This window comes from Thamnophis elegans, chromosome 2, assembly GCF_009769535.1.
Source record: "Thamnophis elegans isolate rThaEle1 chromosome 2, rThaEle1.pri, whole genome shotgun sequence".
Classification (NCBI taxonomy): domain Eukaryota; kingdom Metazoa; phylum Chordata; class Lepidosauria; order Squamata; family Colubridae; genus Thamnophis; species Thamnophis elegans.
The window spans coordinates 109,606,959-109,622,092 of NC_045542.1; the positions used below are offsets into that span (position 1 = coordinate 109,606,959).

The 15,134-nt window shown below is 37.2% G+C and overlaps 1 protein-coding gene across 3 annotated transcripts; it reads left to right on the forward strand.

The window, feature by feature from the left end:
• The first annotated feature begins 524 nt into the window (after positions 1 to 524).
• LOC116504303 (haloacid dehalogenase-like hydrolase domain-containing 5) lies at positions 525 to 14,407 on the forward strand. 3 transcript variants are annotated; one of them, XM_032211236.1, is made up of 8 exons: positions 525 to 770; positions 5,482 to 5,691; positions 6,556 to 6,668; positions 7,347 to 7,440; positions 8,811 to 8,844; positions 9,722 to 9,893; positions 10,889 to 11,077; positions 13,848 to 14,407. In XM_032211236.1, the coding sequence occupies exons 1-8, from the start codon at positions 639 to 641 to the stop codon at positions 14,260 to 14,262; spliced, it is 1,359 nt and encodes a 452-aa protein (XP_032067127.1). In that variant the 5' UTR covers positions 525 to 638; the 3' UTR covers positions 14,263 to 14,407. The 3 variants fall into 3 exon arrangements, with proteins under 3 accessions (XP_032067127.1, XP_032067128.1, XP_032067129.1); XM_032211237.1 differs by having other exon boundaries at positions 9,725 to 9,893; XM_032211238.1 differs by having other exon boundaries at positions 7,380 to 7,440.
• The last annotated feature ends 727 nt before the right edge of the window (positions 14,408 to 15,134 follow it).

Consider the following 15,134-nt stretch of genomic DNA (forward strand, 5'->3'; position numbering starts at 1 on the left):
GAAAATGGGTTCAATACAAATTTATTTTTGTGAAAATCAGATTGTTGCTGCTATAAATTCCCCCCCCCCAAATGGAAATTAGATTAGGAGCATCTTTCTTTACTGAAATCCCTACTTTCGGATAGCGACTCAGCTTTCCATATGCTTGTTAATCATTTTATCGAATTTAGGTAAAATAGTCTTGCATATACAGGCTCTCTACCTTTTTAAAAAAATCAAAATCCAGCAATATCTTTGTTTTTCCTACCAACGGGGCAAAATTGCAAAAAGGGAAAAAATGACAAGCCCCTATGCAAACTGTCCATCATCGCCCCCAAAAGAAAGGCGAATAAGAACTTGAGTTACGTAACCATCGGCAAAGGGAAGCGGAGCGCCGATTTCTCTCCTCGGGTCCTTGTAGAAACGCCGGAGGCGACGACCTACGCGAAAGAGCATGTCAGTGGTGCCTAGCAGGCTCCGCCTCTTGGAGTAACGTAGAGCAAAAGGGGGCGGCCCCGTAGAAAAGCATTAGGGAGAAGCCGGCGTCGGCTTTCTGGTCGTGGCCGCGCTGGCGCTGTGGCGCTCGCTGCTCTCCTGGGAGCCTCTCGGGCAGGAGGGCTGCCTGGGTCTTGGGCGAGCCCGCACAAGGGACGGGCGCTATGCGGGGCCCGCTGCCCCTCCTCTGCCGGCGTCTTCAGAGAACTCTGGCTGCGGGAGCTCCGGGGAGGGTCAGGCTTTGCCACGAGGCTCCGGCTCCCGCAGCTTCCGGAGGGAGCAAAGGTAGAGCCCAGGTAAGAGGGGCTCGCCCGCTTTTTCTCGCCTCGGGATGTCGTGGGGGAGGGAGCGTTTTGGGAAGCCCCTTCCCCCGTCGCTCCCTTGAGTCCCGCACATCCCTGACCCAAGTAAGCCCCGAGAGCGTTAAGGTGTAGCGGGGGTTCTTTCTTTCCGTGCTGGGGTGGCGTTTCTTTCAAACTGGAGCAGAAGGGGAGGGGAAGAAAAGCCTGGCGCCATCTGCTTTCGGAAGACCCTGCCGTACGCGGAGAAGGGGGTGGGGTGGGGTTTATGTAATAAACTGAAACTTCGCGCTTTCGTGGGTCTGAATGCCGGAATTGAGGTGGGAAGGGAAGCAAACGCCGAAGGACTTGCCGGTTAAGATCACTTTTCTTCTCGTTTTCATTTCACGCTTACTGCCACTTTCCCCACTTTGGAGGAAACGGGTCAGCTAGGAAAAGCAGAATTCGTTACTTTCCAGCTCTGGGTTTCTCAGAAGAGAGCTATGCCAGGGCTTCACCCCTTTTTCAAGCAGACAGCAATGGGTTTTGGGGACCCGGTTGTTTTTGGTTGTTGTTACTCTTTTTGCTCAGGAGCAGCCATTCGGTTCCTGTCAAATCGGATAGGGATGATGATTGCTTCTGCTGCTGTCCGTTTTCTTTAAAACTCTGGTCCTTTCATCATGGACTGGCTGGACTTTTGATGAAGGAAAAGTCTTGAATTCCTGACCAAATACATGACATCGCACTCCTGGGTAGTGTGAAACTTACATTTAATGAGTTCTTGAGAAGTTCACCAAACTGTTAACGTGCATGCTCTGATTTGAGTGATCAAGAATTGGTATTCCAAAATATTTGCTGTACATTCTCAGTTCATTTTAAGCGGGGTTATCTTGTTTGAAACAATTCATGCAGAGAAGAGTTTGCCTTAAATGATAAACATTGCTAATGTTTTCTTTCTTAATCGTCCTGGTTTACAAGCATGTGCTTTTTTTTAGTCATCCCTGAGTTAACCAAACATAGGAATTCTGTGTTGTTTGCTAGCTGGAGAAAACCTTCAGGCTAGGAGTTGTATATAAAGCTTCTTAACATTTCAAGTTTAAGCATAGTTATTTGGGCTCAAGTAACCTGTCTCAACTAGTAGCACTCTTTTTGTAATCATCACTACTGCTGTAGTTCCTTAAGCAAGGAACTGTGTACTAGGTGGGGGAAAGAGTGCATAAATTATTATTACGTTTAGTTTAGAGGAGGATCAGATTCAGAGTTAACAATGTTAACTCTAAATATTAAGATTCACAAATTAGCATTAATCTTTGCATTCATTATCAATAGCCATACATGAGAAGGGGTTAGATGGGAACAATCAGTTGATAAATGTTTATTGCAAAAACTAGGATAATGACAAACTCAAAAGAACATGCAGAATGCAGAAATCATTTAAACCCTTTTAGAGGCAGTGGTCATTGGAAACATCTGTTTTAACATCCAAGTACCAAAATAACATGCTGCACCTCTGTTTCTGTTCTCCATGTATAGGAACACTGCAAGCTGCAAGTGCTGCTTCTTTGAATCACATGATGGGGGGTGGGATTAGAATGGAACAGTGGGCAACATTAGAAGCTGCTGCCCTTCTGCTTGTCCTATAGGGAAACACACATTTTTTTTCTGCTGTCCTGATCCTCCCCATTTTTTAATTTCCTTTTGGTTTGCCAACTTCACTATCCCACCACATTTGGTATCAGTCTGTCTTTATGGAGATGTCCTGCTGATGAGCAGAGAGGATCCTAGTCCCTTCTTTTCCTAGATTATTTTGCACTCAGGGATGTTTGTTTCTTTAGAAAAAGCATAATGAAAAATACAGTAATGTTTGAAATTAGACATTACTCTCCTGTTGAAAGGCAGGCACAAATAACAGCAAATCAACTTGGGATGCAACTTTGACATTAATGATAATGGATTGCAATATTGTAAAAGGCATGAACTTTCAGGTTTTTCAGAAACATTTCATTGAATTATAAGTCATAATAAGATATATGAGGTGGCTATATGGTTTGCTTTTGCAATGGGTGTATTTTGCAATAGCCATTTGTTCATTCAGTTTGTTTTCCTGTACAAAGAATAATCCCAAAGATAAAATGTGGGATTGTGTTCATACTTGCAGCCATGTATAAATCTGAGCCATCACTATTAGCAAATTCAAGCTGACTATTTAAAAAAGAGATTGCTGGACTTGTTATAGTCCTTTATTTTCCTTTTTGATTTTACATATTTTAGCAATATGTTTCTACCTTTCAAAAGATCAAAAAAATGTGCAGGCAACAGGTTTTTTTTTCTGTTGCACTGTACAGAAGTTGGACTTTGAAGAAGCAGAATGGGAAGTGTACTGAAACTTTTCAAATTTGGTGTTGGATAAAACCTGAAAATACTAAGACAACAAACAAATAGGCCATCAAACAAATCAAACCAGAGATCTCACTAATGGCACACAAATGAGCAGACTGAAATGGTCATACTATGGACACATGCTAAAGACTTACTTATCTGGAGAAGCCAGTGATGCTGGGAAAGGGGGAAATAAAAAGCAAAAGATGATGAATTTCATTGATAGCAGTAATAGGTGTGCCATTGAAAGCCTGAAGAACCAGGTTGGGGACATATTCTGGAGATAATCTATCTATAGTACATGGTTTTGTTAAAAATTGATACCATCTTGATACATAATCAATTCTACCTTTCAAACTGCTGTTTATTTTTTTCCACTTCAGTGCTGTGGCAAATGGAATGCAGACATTATGCCAACAGTTTCTTTCTGGTTTCTGGGCAAAGCCAAACTAAAATGACTAATAATATGTTATTACTATCTCCATATTCCTTGTGGGCAAATGTGTAGTGAAATAATGCTGTAATTGGGCATATAAGTGCCAGTATCTAACTTGGCATAAATTTTTAATTCTCTAAACTAACTACTTAAACATCTAATCATATAAAATATGGTTGTGAATACAGTGGGAGGACTCAGCCTTTGTATGTAAATACAAATATTGTACACTGGAAATTATGATTTTAATGATCCTCTTGTGCCTGATGCATAGAAAGGTTTTCCAAGTAGAAGTTTTGAATTGTTTACACTTGGTCAATTTTCGTAATTGTACAAGTATATTGTAAAACAATTGCAGTAACACCATCTAGCAAAAATGGCAAAATAAACAAGTGCTGTCTTTCCTACATGTGAAATGGCACTTATAATAGGAAAACTACACTATATTCCTTTGAATTGATTCATGATATATTTCATACCAATGCATATTCTACTGTCATGACTTAATTCCCACTTATACTTTTCTAGCATCTAGTATTTGTGTAGATAGCTAACACCTAAACAAATTAAAAAGCAATATAAAGAAAGGCTGCTAATAGAATCCTCAATAAAAATGTTAAATATGTGCATTGTTGGATCCAGTTTTTGAACCAGAAAAGAAGGCATTTACAGAGAGATATTTCAAACATTGAAAACCATAAAAGCATTGTGTACTTTTATTTGTTTTATATGCTTATTCTTTTCCCTAAGACTTAGATTTGATTATATTAAAACTTAGTATATGCTCAAATTATTGCAGTATGTGAACTATTATACATTGAAAAATCTAATATGATTCTTGTCTTAGCTATGCCATAAGCTTCCAGTGGGAACATTTGAATTATACATTCATGTTCTCTGGAACATGTATTTTCAGACATTTTAAATGTTTTTATTTTTCTCTATGAGAGTATATTCCTTTTTTGTAAAGTAAGAGTTTTGTAAGTTAAAACAAGCCAAAACATTAATATAATCCAATCCTTAATCAGACTTACTGTATAGAAATAACGGTTTAACAAATATATCTGAATCAAAAATGTCAGAAGTGAGTTTGGTTTTTCCAGTAGCTAAAATTCCTCTCTACATGATCCCTTTTTCTAATCTAGTTATTTAGTTAATATCTTATATCACATAATGGACAAGTAGTCTTGGATAGATAGTTGGAAATAACATTATCTTTCTCAATATAAAAATATTTACTTTTCTTGTCAAGTTATATTAAATAGATTAATACAGGTAAAATTGGGTTTTCCAAATGTGACATGCCTATGCCCTATTGCTTCTACAAGTCAGCTGTCTGAGGCTGAGAACAACTTAAGGAACTTGGCACCTTACATTTTATAGCCTTGAGTTCATTGACATTGTTTTATTACTAGATACCCAACAAAGGAGTATGGGAATTACAGCATACTATTCTTATGAAAAAAATTCCCAAATATCCACCGTGACATGCTGCTCATGAACCAATTTTTTTTTAAGTTTCAGTGCCACACTTAATTTGTAATATTAATAATTTGTAATATGGCAGCGTGTTGATGATCTTGGCATGAATATATAGAATGTACAAATGCTAAAATGAGTTTCCTGGAATAGTAGAACTAAAATCCCAATTCTGTTATAAAGCTTACTGTATAGCCTTGAGCTGAGCATAATCCTTGGTGTAAACAGCCTCACAAGATAATACTAGCCACTTCTAGCAATTTCACGTGATTGCTGTAAATATACAATGAAAGGGAGGAGGAACCGTGTATTTAAATGAAGTTCCTTGAAGCAAAGAAGAGTAACACTCTATACAAACATTTTATGAATTCAAGCTACATGATGTCTGGTTAATAACAAGATTTTTCTTTCTCTTGTTTCTGTCTTCCATTTCAGTTAAGTGTACAACCTACCTTTGGCATTCTGTTTGATATTGATGGAGTATTGGTACGAGGAAGGACCCCAATTCCTGCTGCCCGAAAAGCCTTTCAAAAACTACTTAATTCTCAGGGACAACTTTTGGTGCCTGTAGTATTTGTTACTAATGCAGGAAACTGTCTGTGTCAGAAGAAAGCAGACCAACTGTCCCATCTTCTTGAAGTTCCAGTAAGTAACTTTATTCCATCTATTGAAATGCTTGTCATTTTCTTTCTTCTCTAGAGTACATGAATTGGAAATGTTGTATATTTGTCTATAGCTTAGAATTTTGCCTTCAACTGATAGAAGCAGCTTTTTAAGCTTCATTACAAATCTTGTCATTTTTTAAAATTAAAACTAGCTGATAACCTGGCATTGCTTCTGTATTTATTTATCATAATCCTGTATTAGACAGGAAACCCCCTGATTTCGATGACAATTAAATTAGTTACAAATGTTTTCCCTGTGCCCCCAGAAATGTCAAGAAAAGTGATATCTTAATTTAACCTTAATTTGTAATGTTAGATTTTCTCCCTTACCAGAGGGAGCCCCCTTTTTGAGTACTGTGAAGCGGTTACCATGGTGACTTCACTGCGCTGCACAGTAGAAGCCATTTTATGGCAGTACAGTAGAAGCCATTGCAAGACACAACAGGCTGTATCTTAGCAGAACACACACACTGAATGGTGGTAGGACTGTCTTACCTCCACAGTATTTGTTTCCAGAGGGTAAGTAATCTGTGTACCAAGTTTGCTTGAAATTGCTGGAGACATTCCAGAGTTATGCTGGAACACACACACACACACACACACACACACACACACACACACACACATATAAAACGGATGGATGGATGGATAGATATTGTTCTACATTTCCCATTTCTTTTGGAAGCAATTTGGGGGATGAGACTTCCAAAGCACCACAAGAGTGGCCTCCATTCTCTCGAACCTTCAGAAGCCTTTTTCCTCAAATCACTGTAACAAATGGTCATCATTCAAGTGCTATCTGTACAAGAATGAAAACAGATTATCTACTTGTCCTCTCTCCTAGATTTCCAAAGACCAAGTTATGATGTCCCACAGTCCTTTGCGAATGTTCAGGCGTTATCATGACAAATGTGTTCTTGTATCAGGACAAGGCCCGCTCCTTGACATCGCTAAGCAGTATCCTTGGAAATACTGGGTTTATTCTGCATTGGACTGAAGATACATGATAGGGAGATGTGCTAGTTAAGCATGTGGTGTGTATGGTTTTTTGCTCAAGATTCAAAGATACATTTTGTAGAGAAAGCAGAAAACGTCTCCCATCAACTCCATGAATTTAGGAGATCTCAAATGGGATGATACACAATGTAAAAAGATAAGACAAACTAAGAAGGGGGAGTAGATCTCCTTTACCTCCTGACTCCTTGAATCAATTCCACTAATCCAAAATTCCTCTTTCTTTGAGTAGAGTTAAAGATTTTCAAAGCAAAGTTCCTAGAAATAAGTTTGAAGCCATTTATTAGGAACTGTCATAAATGTTTCAGATTGGAATGTACTGTAAATTATAATGAGTTAATAAGAAACTTATTCTTGGACATTGTTGTACTTCCGAATAAAAATTAGCTTTTGTAAGAGTCCAAAATGGACTGAGTGATGGATTGGTTCTGAGTGAACCAATGAACAAAGATAGTGTTTATCTCCCAGTATTGTATGTATTCTCCCAGAGGATATGGAAATTTCCTGTACTTAGAATATGTCTGTCTCTGCCATTTAAATTTATTATTTAGGGAATGCAAAACAAATATGCCTTTCATTAAAACATAGATGCATTGCTATCCATAACCAATATGTCATTAGTCTTGGATTTTGTCGGCCTATTACAATTGACAGGTTGCGAGAAACCTATCCCTTATTGGACATGGTGGATCATGACAGAAGACCTAAAGTTTTGGTAAGTGTACTGTACTTATCTCTTTTTCTCTTTAATAATTCCTTTCACATATTTTGCATTGTAATTACAGTAGTCTATTGGGCTGCTAATTTGGTTGTCAAAAGTTATGCACTGTGTACACAAATGATGTATTTAAAATATCTTTCTTTGCATCATTCGTAGCACTTAAAAGATTGCACTCTTTCTTCTTAGAGTTTCTCAATATTGACTGATCCTAGAACAGATTTGATAGCAGCCAAAAGAGCAACTGAGGAAATGCTACCAGTGACTAATAACACAAAGGCTCAAGTATTGTAGTAGGGAAGAGGGTAAAGAGGGCAAAGAGGGCAGCAGAATCCAGCTTTGTTCAGTTGAGTCTCTCCTGAAATCTGGAGTTCAGGTCAATTAGCTATACAGGCTTGCTTGTTTTGCAAGAAGGAGTGGTTATAGTTTGTTATTTTGGATGCAGCTGTTTTGCTCTTTCTCTGGTAAGCACATTATGACGTAGATGTTACTGGTATACCATTTTGCAGCAAACACACATGCAGCTTCAGAAAAGAGAAAGCAGAGTAAAATAATTTAATTCAGTAGAGTGTTGAAAGTAATTGACCTGGTCAGCCAATTTTAGGATATAGTTTAGTTCAGGTGTCCCCAGTCTTTTCCCATGATTACTTGAAAGCATTGTCTTGAGCGAGGTTGGCAAAGTTTGCTTGCCAGGCAAAACAACTGAAGTTACCCATAGCCTTTCATGTGATATTCCATAATCCCCAATCAGCCTCCTCATACTTATAGACTGTAAATTTTAACTGTGAAGATGAAATTCAGCTTATGTCATCGAATGTGTATGTTATAAAAACATTAAAAATTGAATACAGAAGAATGCATGGATGTGGTTTTCATTTCATCTTCACATCTGTGATATTGTGCTGTTGAACATAATGCAACTTCTACAGATCAAATGAGCTGTAATTTAATATGTGGAAATGACATGAGGTTAATAGTATAGTTAATAGTTCAGATGATCACAGGTGTACAGTCAGAAGAATGGAGGAAGAAGTTCTGGTGGCATGTTGAATTAGGGCTAAGAAGATAAGTGATATGTTAGAGAGGATTCTGTGTTATAAACACAGAAGACATTTCTAAGACACATTGACAATTATATGGACTTCTTTTACAGCAAGATTCAAGATCTAAGACACAAGTGTGCAAGTTATATAAATGGGAAGTATCTCCTTATATTTGTGATGACTGATTTTAATTTTAGAGGTGCTGGGAATTTAATCAGAACATGGTCTGTGCCCATAATGTTGAGGGGTTTGTTTACTTTGTTTCTTCTTTGTTCTAATAAAGGATACTTTTCTTAGTAAATATAATTTGTTTTTAATTTGTAGCACTTACCCACAGTGGAATTCCCCAAAATTGAAGGTCAGTATGTCTAGATGTTTATGTTTAATTCTGAAATTTACTCCCAAGTAAAATGGACTGCTTTGTGATAGCTCTGAAAGCATTTTGCTAATTTTTGCTAGCTGCTGTGATACATCTGAATAAGAATGTGACAGTCATAATAAACAATATATACATCATTTTACAATGATACTGACAGTTTGTTCATTTTTATTTGTTTCTTTGATTTTTCTACCATCTACATTATAAATCTACCATTAATGTTAAGCTGTAAAGTTTCTAGTTCTTTACCAAACCTCATTCTTACAGTTTCAATTTCATATGAGATTTAAAAACTAATGAAAAAGCTAGTAATGTGAATTTTAAAGTAGCATCATAATTATTATTCTGTGCTAATTCATGTTACAGATGTTGTTTGTAATTATATTCCACTGGCAATTTACATTTTTAAAAAATGGTTTTTGTACAGTTTGATTTCTTTCTTGTGTTTTTTATCTATTTCTAAAAAGAAAAAGAACATTAAATACAAAGTAATTATTTTTTTAAAAAAATATCAGTGCACACACACCAATGTAATGTTACCCCAAGTGGTTTTTGTGATACTTTTTTAAAAAATCTGCATTTTAAGATGTGCTAATTTTTATGTATTTATTTGCTGCTAAATTTTGATGGCATGATCACAGCAGCCTTTATGAGCTGATTAAAAATAAATTCAATGATTAAATGCAATTGATTCAATGATTAAATGCAGCCCAGGTCCATGGTTTGCCTATTCTTGTTATAGTGTACATGAAAGAACTAGTGTGCATGAAGTAACAAAGTGTGTTGGTTATTTTGCATTAAGAAATAGCTTATAATCACCCACATGTAACACATTGATATTGTGCTTATCTTACAGCAGTTATTTTGTTTGGTGAGCCAGTGAGGTGGGAAACCAACTTACAATTGATAATAGATGTTCTTTTGACAAGTGGCTATCCTGGAAATCCTTATGAACGAACATATCCACATATTCCTGTATTGGCTTGTAATATGGACTTGATGTGGGCAGCTGAAGCTCAATCCCCAAGGTAAGGCAAAGATGCTAGTTCTGGGGGTATTTTTCTTTAGGTTCTAACATAGATTCTCAACTACTACCATAGTCAAAGATATGTCATGTCATAATTGTGTGATCAGAGACAGAATTGGTGATTGTTCAATTAATATATCCAAAGCTTGAATTAATATTTGGATAGTGACAACATCTTCCCTCTCATTTAAAATGCACTTATTGCTTTGTCAGCCACCTGGAAGAATGTAGAAATCCATTTTATATGTATAATGCCATTTTGGCATTTCCAATGATAACCGATGCTTGGGATACCATTCTGATAAATCCTGAAAGAAAAAGCAAAAGAGAGGCCTCTCATAAGAACAGCAATTCTATGGGAAAAAGCTTGGCTGGAAATACTACTTTGAGATGCATTACAAGTATCATTGAAAACACAAGAATTCTAGTTTTTGTGTGCAGGTATACATAGAATAAAGTTAATTGTTTTATTTATAGTACATGAATATCTCAGTTTGTCAAACCTAATTGAATTGCCAATTAGACTACTGTTGTAATAGTTGACTGCTACTACATATAGTATATGTAACTTCTGCTTCTGAGTTAATGCCTTTTTCTCTTGAAATTAAACTGTTATTTTTCTCTGATTCTAACCATAGCATTGGTGGGTTTTTTTTTTTTTTGTGGTCCTGCCCAAAGCATCAAGATAATATTCTCACAGTAAACTTAATTAATTCAGCCTTATAAACGTTTTGTGGAGGCTATCTTGCCCAGATGTTTTTTTTTCTACATCATTAAAATGTTTTGGCATGTTTCTTCAACTTTTAAGTAACTGCCAAGAATAATGTAGGCAGAAGAAAAAGTGAGTCAAAACAATCTTGCCTTATAATTCGCAGAGGAGAAGCTAAGGATTTGGATAAATTGTATATATAAAATTCTTCCTTTTAATGTAATACATTACTTTTATCCTAGCCAACAATATAACCCTATTGACCAAATTTTATTTCTGTGTTTCAGGTTTGGGCATGGAACGTTTATGGTTTGTTTGGAAAATATTTATAAGAAGATCACTGGCAAAGAATTGAAATATGAAGCATTGATGGGAAAGCCTAGTGAAGTGACTTATCACTATGCAGAGTACCTCATTAGGACTCAAGCATCTGCAAAGCAGTGGAAGAGCCCTGTTCAAACGTTGTATGCCATTGGGTAGGAGATTTATTTTCTTCCCTCTCATTTGCTATCCTGCCCCCCCCCCCCCCGGCTCCCCAACCACCAAAAGTTAAATTTCAGGCAAGCTATTGTTCCAAGTTAAATGGAGGTAGACAATTGAGAGGAGTATTTAGATAGCCCACTGAAAATATGTTGATTTCTAAAATAATTGTTTGGCAGGGTGCCAGTTCACTCTTGCTCTTTGAGACAGGTTAGACAAAAAACTAATAACAAAATCTGTCCTGTACTTCTACATATCACTACCCAATCTGCCAATTAATTTGAAACCTTCTTTTAAGATCTCGCTGTCTCTAGCAAAGAAAAGACTTGCTGCTGTGTACTTAAGTGTTACAATCATGTTTTCTTAATGGAATTGATTGGTCCCCAGCACCAGCTAAGGTTGCCTTGTAGTTCATGGATGTCATGCTTGACATCAAACACTACAGATTTCACTTTGGAAGAGCTATATGAGAGAACTTTTGAATAATTGGTTACTCATGTAATTGTACAGTTTCAGCTAAGTTTCAAATTGATTTTGAAAGTAATTTCATTGCAATATAATCCTGCCTATTGTAAAGTGAGACTATTTAGCATGAAATGCCATTGCATGGCTGCCAATAAACAGGCAGCCTAGGAGTGCTGAAATGATCCAGCTTCCTTTATCTTCTATTTCTGTATTCCAGTTTACTGGGAATTCAGAACTGTAGTAATCCCGACATGATAAATTAAAGAAGCTTGCCCGGCACCTTACCCAGTTTGTGCATTTCAGATTGTATTCATGCTTGTGGAAAACAGTGTTTAAAAAACCCTTTTCAATTGAAAGTTAAAATTCTGAGATGTCAAATTTTTTAAAATTTAATTGTCATCTGTGTTAAGTAAGCTCCCCATTGGGAGAGCGAATACGTTCAGTGAAGCGTTTGAGAGTTGGAGAACACACAAACCAGCATACAGAGACACTGCAGTTTAAATAGGCTTTTACTTTTGTGGAAATAGAGGTATCAGAGTCCATCAAACAGTCCAAGTCATACACGGATAAGACAGTCAGTCATCAATGTCTTTCAGTTAAGGGATAATCCAAATAACATAGTCCAGTATCATATAATCAGTTCAGTATTCAAAGTTTGCTAACACATGCAAAACTTACAATAGCTCATGGCACTTTCTAACAGCCAGCTTCCAAAACATTCAGATCAGATCAGCCCAGCATCTAACGAAACAGAGAGAGCTAACAGTCGTTCTGGCTCCCTCTTATGGCCGATTGAGGAAAACAGCAACCAATCACATTCTACAGTATGATTTAAAGAAATAGGTACAACATTGTTACATGATTTATATATTGCCAACCCAACCGTTAGAATTATATTCCTAACAATCTGTAACTTTTGGCAGTCTTGAGTGTGTCAATTTGATATTGGGATATGCATGAATTGGTTGCACTGTAAGAACACTCGCGAGGCTGTAACATGCTCATCTTCAAAATAATATTTTTTGCTTGCATTGAACTAGTTTCGGCCATGTCCCATTGAGGAAATTGAAAGGTGACCTCAAAGACATTCCACTGGCAACAGATTAGAAAAGATTAGGTTCACACTTGCAACCTTAAAAAATTTGTAAGTTTTTAAAATTTATTATTTTAAATACTTAAAATAACACAGGCAATTCTCAGTTAACTACCGCTTGTTCAGCAACCAGTCAAAGTTGTGACCAGGCTTATAACCAGTCCTCAGTGTTCTGGCCATCACAGCACCCCACAGCCACTTGATTGCTATTATAATGCTTGGTAACCAGCTCTCACTTACGACAGTTGCAGCATCGCAATCATGTGACTGCAGTCATTTGATCACCATTTGCAACCTTCTCTATTAGCTTCCCACAAGCAAAGCTGACAAGGAAAAGCACAAATTGCTCCTTTAAGTCGATTCTTCCACTTTTTCTCCCGAGGAATCTGCTACGCCAAGAGCTGTGGTGACACAGTGGTTACAATGCAGTACTGCAGGGTACTTCTGCTGCCTGCCAGCTGCCTACAATTTGGCAGTTTGAATCTCAACGGTTCAAAGTTGACTCAGCCTTCCGAGGTTGGTAAAATGAGGACCCAGACTGTTGGGGGCAATATACTGACAACATCCCCCTACCCACATTCCCAATTAGAGTCCCAATTACTATCATTATCCAAGGACCATCTGTACTCCTTAAATATTCCATTAAACTGCATTTGTCCAAAAGAATAAGAGGCCCAGTGCAATGCCATGCAGTAGGATTTGAGTTTAGAAAACTGCTGGATCAGGAGTATAGCAATATAGCAATAGCAGTAGACTTATATACCGCTTCATAGGCCTTTCAGGCCTCTCTAAGCAGTTTTACAGAGAGTCAGCATATTGCCCCCAACAATCTGGGTCCTCATTTTACCCACCTCGGAAGGATGGAAGGCTGAGTCAACCCTGAGCCGGTGAGATTTGAACCACTGACCTGCTGATCTAGCAGTAGCCTGCAGTGCTGCATTTAACCACTGCGCCACCTTGGCTCTTGGTAAAGAGTAAAATTCCCGCAAAGGGAGCTTTGACATATATAGTTTCCCATGAAGAGAGGGTGGCACATTATGCAAAGAGTAGTTTATTTCTCACTCTAAGCACTTCTCCAAATTCATGGAGTTTTCAACTTCAGTCATGACTGAAGTTGAAAACTTTTGATAAATTGAACTATGCTGCCCTAATAATTATACTTATACCTTCTATATTTTTGTTCCAATGGAATTTTCCTGGGTTTCTAGGGACAACCTGATGACAGATATTTATGGTGCTAATCTCTACAACCGCTACCTTGAAGAGAGGATCTCAAGAAGTTCTAAGGCTCATGTCCAGGCCAAAGCACTAGGGGGCACAAGATCTGCCACTGTTTCCCAGGAAGAGGAGCTTGAGAATTCTTGGGAAAATGAACTTGCATCAGCTACTGCCACAAGATGTATGTCTGTTCTTGTTTGCACCGGAGTTTATAACCCTCACACAGAGGTGCCTTCTGATACAAGGGAGAACATCACTGAGACTGTCTTTCATGGTCACAGGGATTTCAGATTTGATCCTGCTTTAGTAGAACCAAACCACGTAGTGTCAGATGTTGAAGCTGCTGTTGATCTCATCTTCCAACTGGAAAACTTTGCACCACATAAAAGCTGCAGGACTTCCTAATGACTTTGTGATGCTGTTATATTCCTTTTCTTTCTGAAAAACTAAGAGGGGTACTTAATATCAAACAGTCTCTAACATACTAATGTTTTTTATAAGTAACATTTCTACTACATTTCTAAAAAAAAAAAAAAAAAAAAACAACCCAGAAGAGTACACCCCATATATTTCTTTTCTGCGCCAATTTATTTTAATGACTAAAACGATTATGAATTGTACTTTTTAAATGAATTTTCTTCTAAATATTGACTCCTGGTTCAGAGATCCCAGTTTTCAGATTTAATTATTAATGTTAAACAGATGTGTTTGGTAGTCAAAATTGTAAAACAAGTATGCTATTAAACTCCATACATTGCACTTAATTCCCAAGGAATTAAAATGTCCCTTTCTAGTATCCAACTTTTTCTTTATTTCATTACCTTCCCTTGGGTCAATGCTCTGTGTGAACCACGAAAACTGTATGTTGATGCTTTCCTTTTGTAATTCGATTTGAGATTGAATGACCAAATTCATAAGTGAACAAAAAGGCTTTCCCCATGGTAGGTATATGAAGAATTGATTAAAATGAATGGGGTTTGCAGGATAGCAAATACAATTTTGCTCAAATCCCACTTTGAATAAGCTGCCTAAAGTTGTTTCTGTCAGACTTTGCCCTTTGGGTTTTATTATTAATCATTCTGGTGTTTTTGCTGCACTGAACAGCAGGATTTAGTAGTTCCTTGAGCTTTTAGTTTTAACTTGAAACACGACAAGGGCAATCAGGTACTGATAAGATAATGTTTTCTCTTCCTTGTGCTACTAAATGTTACATGCTTAATTTTTAAGGACTACGTATCTCATAATGTAACTATAAATTTTATGTCTTCTTTGAAACT

What these genes read in the sequence shown, in the direction of transcription:
- LOC116504303 (XM_032211236.1), top strand. Translation starts at nt 639, where the DNA reads ATGCGGGGCCCGCTGCCCCTCCTCTGCCGGCGTCTTCAGAGAACTCTG. An exon ending in GCTGAAGCTCAATCCCCAAG is followed by an intron (nt 9,894 to 10,888) that starts GTAAGGCAAAGA and finishes TCTGTGTTTCAG; the next exon opens with GTTTGGGCATGGAACGTTTA. An exon ending in CAAACGTTGTATGCCATTGG is followed by an intron (nt 11,078 to 13,847) that starts GTAGGAGATTTA and finishes CTGGGTTTCTAG; the next exon opens with GGACAACCTGATGACAGATA.